The following is a 6,260-nucleotide window of genomic DNA, read 5'->3' on the forward strand; positions in this document are numbered from 1 at the left end:
AAACTATGCTCCTATTCAGCTATATAACACACACATTTACAAGAATAAAACATAATATGATGTAATCTGTTTAGTTTTTCGAGCAAAGGAAAAACTCAGAAATGTAGGGAGAACAAAAAAAGACAGGTTTCAATAATGAACATGATATTTTACCTTTTTGTCATCTTTGTTTGTCTCAATTAAATCATGGTTTTAACTTGAATTTCATGTAGAGCAGTGCCAACACACACACACACACACACACACACACACACACACACACACACACACAAACACACACACCGAATTTCCTATGCAAGCTGTCAGATGTTTCACTCAAGCCAAAAGAAACGCACTGCTGCCCTCTGTTGGACATGTGGGTCAAAAAGACTTGAATGAAATTAATTATGTGCTCTTTGTCAGGAATATTAAACTTATATTACTCTGTGCCACCTGCTAGTTGTTGGAAAAACATCCTAGGCCTCAATTTATTTTTAAACATATATATTATTTATTTACTATCTCCTTCTTGTTTAAAATTGTATTTTTGCACACTATTCTGTATACGATATTAATAGCTTGGCAGCAGATCAGATAGTTTGTCACACTTTTCTGGATGATTAGCAGTGGTGACCTGCTGTCGTCCGGCCATCCCTCTTTGGGACACCCGGTGTGCTCTCGGGTTCAGTCAGCGGTCAGCGCAGACACAAGGCCAGTCTTCTTCAAAATGACCAATTGGACCTTTCAAAGACAAGTGGGGGATTGGGACGGGTGTATCTAAACAGATAGGCACAGATGTGTGTGTCTCATGTCTAATAAATTATCGTAATGTTGTTTATACGCATTAACTGCGCTGACGGCCGCGGTCGTCAGTCCCGGCGGAGCAGTGTGACTCCACTGTCCGTCTCTCCGCGGTTCATGTGGAGTTTACTGCAGCGGGTGTCTCCTGTCGGCGGAGAGACTTTGATGGGTTGGGGGTCACATTCATCTCCCGAGTTATCGGTTCATTGTATTTTTTGTCGGGCCGTAATGGGCCGTCGTCAAGCCGGTGACCTTCTGTTTGCTTGTCCACCATGTGGTGAATTGCAAATGCAAAGACGGTGCCAAGGATTTAACCTCTGTTAATACGGCCCGGTGCTTAAACGTGGGGAAAAGCTGAAGGTGAAAACAATCATAAGTATCGGACTGAGTATGGGTGTGTGCGTGCGTTTTCAATAAACATTTGCTTACTGAATCACTAAACTCCTAATGGTGCAGTCATCTGTGCCCCAGACTTTTGCTCCACACTTGACTTACTCTCTTCCCGTCCGTCCACTCGCAGTGCTCCAAGACCTGCGGCCGTGGACTGAGGAAGCGCAGTGTGTTCTGCCGCAGCACTGACCCTGGGGCCAGAGCGGTGGTGGTGCCTGACAGCATGTGCAGGCAGCACCACAGACCCAAGGTCCAAGAGACCTGCGTCCTGCGGCGTTGCCCCAAAAACGAACGGCTGCAGTGGATCCCCACTCCCTGGGGAGAGGTAGGAAACAAAGAGACTTGGAGCTCAGGGAGCAAGAGCAACAGAAGTGACCTTTCCAGTCGAATGATTTTCGATGAATGTTCCACGCTGAAGCACTTTAAATGTGTCAGAAGATAGAACGCTTTTGATGATGCACCTTGTGTTGCCTGGTGTAGAAGACGAGACACACAAACTGGCCTGAAAGTAGAGGAGGCAGGACGAGGTAAAAGGGAATCAATGAAAATGTATGACTCATAAAAGTACAATACATTTTTTAACACGATCATTTCTATCGTTAAGATAATTAAAAATGTACTTTTCACAAATTAGTGTCAAGTATCTAACCTCTGTCACTAATGACACTACATGAGATTTATATTAAAGCAGCTAATTCTAAAACAACCTGACCAATCAATTGACTAAAAGTAATTCATTCATTTATCAAGCATCATTGTCATATGTGGATTTTCATCTTTTAGATTTTTCTATCCAAAAAAGACTGAACTCTTAGCGACTGTGGCTGGTGTTATTTACTATTGTATACGGCAGCATATCGATGTCACCTTGACAAACAAATAATTAGTGTAGCATGACGCGTTTCTTATTTCAACCAGATCATTTACACGTTATAACAAAATATTTCACATATTATTACGATGTGATCCTTGTTTTACTTTAAATTTGAATTTATTTGTGTCATTAAAAGTTAAAACTATGTTTTAAAAACACAGAAAAATAACAAAGGCAATAATTGCCTTGAGTTATATTATAAATTGATAGATACACTTGGCAAACAATTATTAGCCAAGTGTCTGTGTATGCACCTCTGTGTTTTTTATACGTGTCTAAATTAAATTTTTATGATTTTTACCGCCAATCGCCAGGTCAGCGAACATGGCTAAATCTGTCACTTTAACATGTTGGACTTCAGTATGAGTGTTTTATTAATGTCCATTGTTCCTTTTGAATACATAAACATAAACACACTTATGTTAAACCCTCGTAGCAGGTCAATCTGCCGAATTGTCTACATTATTAAACCAGCGTTGCTGTTTTTTGGCGGTTTATACTCCTGGGATTATGTTATTGTCAAGTTCTGTGCCTCTCAGTTACACGCTGTGGCACAAAAGCTCAGTGTAAGGATCACAAGGGTAGAAAGATAAATCCCAGTCAAGATAGTTCCCAGAATACACCGTGGTTTGGATGTAGAAAAGGAGCCAGACACGATGACGCACTCACACACAAACATATACACTTCATGCTCATCAAATATAATGATGACAAAAAAATATATTCAGCTCAGGACTTGTTGGCTCTTTTTCTATAAATAATTTACCCTGTGGTGTCTGCTGCTATGTGCGCGCACACACACACACACACACACACGCACACAAGGTTCATTTTCTAAAATTGTGCCCCCTGCCTGTGCTCGTTTCCAGTGCTCCAGGTCTTGTGGCTCAGGCATCCAGAAGAGAGAGCTTCGCTGTGGGGAGAGAGACTCGCAGGGGGGGTACGTGCCTTCACCTGCACACCGGGACATCCCTCACACTCTAATACATCTGCACCTTTTTCTTAAGACCCCACTGTGTCATCTGTGTAGTTGTACATCCCCCGAGTCCAATTTCAGTGGTTTTCAAAATTGGAAGTTCCCTGTGGAAAGTCGTGTTGAGCCGGCACCCTGCGTTCTTCCACACAGGTATTTGGAGTTCCCCGTGAGGAGGTGCAGGAATATGGCCAAAATGTTGGTGGATCTCCAGCAGGGCTGCAACCGAGGTCCATGCCCAGAGGTCCCGCGGGTCGTCCCCGGAAGAACGTCCTCCAATGCCGTGGTCTTAGGCTGGTACTCTTCTCCCTGGCAGCAGGTACATTTGTCTGCATAGTCTATATGACGCATTTTAAGTCCGATATTTGTACTGTGCCTCAGCTGAAAGTCTTCCCTTTTGGAGCTCATGCCACACACTATGGTGACATATATGGATGTAATGGTACAATTTCTTCCCAGTTTCTCTTGGTGCTTGGAAAAAAACCCCACAACTTAATTCAAATTGAAACGTGTTAAACCTTATGCCCCGACAATAATTTTTCCAATCACAGATCAATAATTAGACAAAGCTGCCTTGTAAACCTCTGGATTACTCCACATGGTAAGAGTGATAGCCAGCATCCAAAGAGTTTGAGCTGGTATGTGTATTTGACTTTTCCAGAACTGCGTTTTTTGGCCTGTCGAAACCTGTTAGCGACGGCCGTCATTTAGACAGTGATATCGACAAATTTAGTGGTAAATCTATCAGAACAGAAAGCAACTGTAAGTGAGGGGAGCCAAAGCCAATTGAAATTGAAAAAACAGGGTCAGATTAAAAGCGATGCAGTGTGAATGTTAAGTTGACGGAGCCCGGGAGGTGGCCTGTGCATAATGATGTTATAAACCTCATGTGACTAATTTGCGACTTACCCATCAACATTATGTCCAGTTGGCTACTGCCTTGCTAATATGTATTTAAAACAGGTAGGCTATTACACCTTGCGTTGGCTGGCGAACTGTGAATCTATAATTGAGTCAGATGTGCGTGCTGTTTGTGAAATTTAAAAAGCCCCTGTCACAAGTAGCTATGACAGTTGCGTGGATGTGAACAACCACTTGGCTGCGCTCTGTGGAATGGGCCTCGGGTTCTATTTGAAAGCTCCACCGTGTGTCACCGGGCCTTTTGGGGGCAGGTTGATGTAGTCTACATGTTATGTCATCTATTATGCACTAAGTCTTCAGGGCTGCCTCATATAGCACCGTGTCTCGTTGCGCTTGATCCGGAGCTTGTGATCCCTGTATGTTTCCACCAGAGACAGATGTCATGACGGCTCACTGGAGGGCAAGCAAGTGCTGGATGGGATGTTTGTTTTATTCATCTGTTTACTTCATCTTTATCTCTGCATGGACTTTTTTCCTCCACCTGCTCCCCTCCCTCCCCGGCCTCCCTTTATGACAACTCTTTTCCCTCCACGCACTTCAACCTGTTTTGATCTTCTCCTATTTATATCTCCGCGCCCCTTTCTCATTTCTCTCCTTCTCTCTTTTTGCCTTCTCCCTTTTGTCGGCCTCCGCCTCAGTGCTCCGTGTCCTGTGGCGGCGGGGTGCAGACTCGGTCCATACAGTGTCTCCGGCAAGGTCGCCCCGCAGCTGGCTGCCTGCCCCACCAGAGGCCCGTCACTTCCAGGGCGTGCAACACACACTTTTGCGCCGCCGCTCCCCCTGCTCCAGCACAGCGCCCTGGCTGGATCGCGGCTGCCGGGCCGACACGGAAAGGTAAATTCCTCCGGGGAAAAAACCCCAATTTCATTTAGTTTAATTTACTCGTGATCATTGAACTACATTGCTGAGTGAAGTTTCCATTCCCTGTCTTCTTCATGAATTCTTCCCATATTCTTAAGACAGGCAGGAAGTCAAATTAAGAATTTACTTCAGCAACTCTTCTCTTTCACTAATATGATAATAAAATGAAGCTTCCTGAATGGCAAAACTCATTTGTGAAAAAGAACTAAAATTATTATGAAGATGTCACTTTCAGTTTTGGGAAATGAACCGTTTCTCACGAATTTCTAACATATGTATTTCATTTAAAACATCAAATAATCAATCCAAATCGTCGCTGAATGCATTCTCCTGCTCTGTCCCCTGCAGATGAACACTGTGTGGACCATTTCAGCTGGTGTCACCTGGTCCCGCAGCACGGCGTTTGTAACCACAGGTTCTACGGACAACAGTGCTGCAAGTCCTGCTCCGGCAAGAGGCCGTAGAGCTCCGATACGGTCGAGCCCCTGGAAGGGAAACAAATCGGGGACACTGTGCCCAACAATGTGTGTTTTCTTCCCGGAGTACTCGACAGATGATTTTTGGGAAACAAAGTGAACGTGGGAAACTGTGGACTTCTCAAAGAAGGCGATGTGGCTGCTGACGCTCCTCTGCCAAAGCGGTGTCGTCGAGTCGTTGATCACATTGCGACTGGAAAGACAGTGCAGATCACAGAGCATCTGAAGGCTCGATGTAATATATATATGAATGTTGTTGTCATTTTGCAGAGTGTTTTGTTTTTGAAGCCTCTGGAACTACAAGCCATCAAGAGAAGAGGAAAGGACAATTGCGTTTTCCAGCTTGCTTATACTTTATGTTGTATGTGTAAAGGCGTCTGGTTTCACACGCCTTTATTTAAATTATTACGGTTCCTAATATATATAATTTACAATTTGTCCGATGTACAGTGGATCTGTGACATGTTTATTTCTACGTTTGGATATGCCACAGGTTTTGTCAGTCACCCTTCAATCCACGTCATGAGATTTTGATGTCAGGCGTTAGTAATCGATGGTCAGAAACGTCTCCTGCTCCTTCACCGTCGCTCTCCGCTCGTCTTGGTCGCTGCTGCTGAATCAAAGACAGGTTGTTTTTGTTGTCCCGTGCATTCCATTCATGTAAAGACCATAAAAGCATTGCCTATGTGTGTACGTTAAAACGGTTTATTCAGTCACGCTGTAAGTGGTCGTTTTTATCTCTCCTGTATCGTTATGGTAATACAACTTGATGATCTATTTGTCTTTTTCTTTTCTTCCCTGCATTTCTTCCCCCTCTTGTCGATTACAGCCACAACAAGGCCACGGACAGACTTTGTCTGCAGACCTGGGGGAGAGTAGAGGAGGGCGGGGGGGGTGTAAACTGTTTGGCCTTCCCGTGAACACAGTGGTCTTATTTTTATGCCCAGCTAGACGCTCAGTGGCCACTAATTGTCTGGCCACTCGG

The 6,260-nt window shown here is 44.2% G+C and overlaps 1 protein-coding gene across 2 annotated transcripts in view; it reads left to right on the forward strand.

The window, feature by feature from the left end:
* The window catches only part of adamts18 (ADAM metallopeptidase with thrombospondin type 1 motif, 18), a 56,406-nt gene extending 50,354 nt beyond the window's left edge, over positions 1-6,052 (forward strand). For both annotated transcript variants that reach the window (XM_035629499.2, XM_035629501.2), the window contains 5 exons: positions 1,301-1,495; positions 2,914-2,984; positions 3,171-3,336; positions 4,577-4,772; positions 5,148-6,052. In XM_035629499.2, coding sequence (XP_035485392.2) covers positions 1,301-1,495; positions 2,914-2,984; positions 3,171-3,336; positions 4,577-4,772; positions 5,148-5,263 — 744 coding nt within the window. In that variant the 3' untranslated portion in view covers positions 5,264-6,052. The remainder of the gene's footprint in view (positions 1-1,300; positions 1,496-2,913; positions 2,985-3,170; positions 3,337-4,576; positions 4,773-5,147) is intronic.
* The last annotated feature ends 208 nt before the right edge of the window (positions 6,053-6,260 follow it).

Source organism: Scophthalmus maximus, chromosome 4, assembly GCF_022379125.1.
Source record: "Scophthalmus maximus strain ysfricsl-2021 chromosome 4, ASM2237912v1, whole genome shotgun sequence".
NCBI lineage: Eukaryota > Metazoa > Chordata > Actinopteri > Pleuronectiformes > Scophthalmidae > Scophthalmus > Scophthalmus maximus.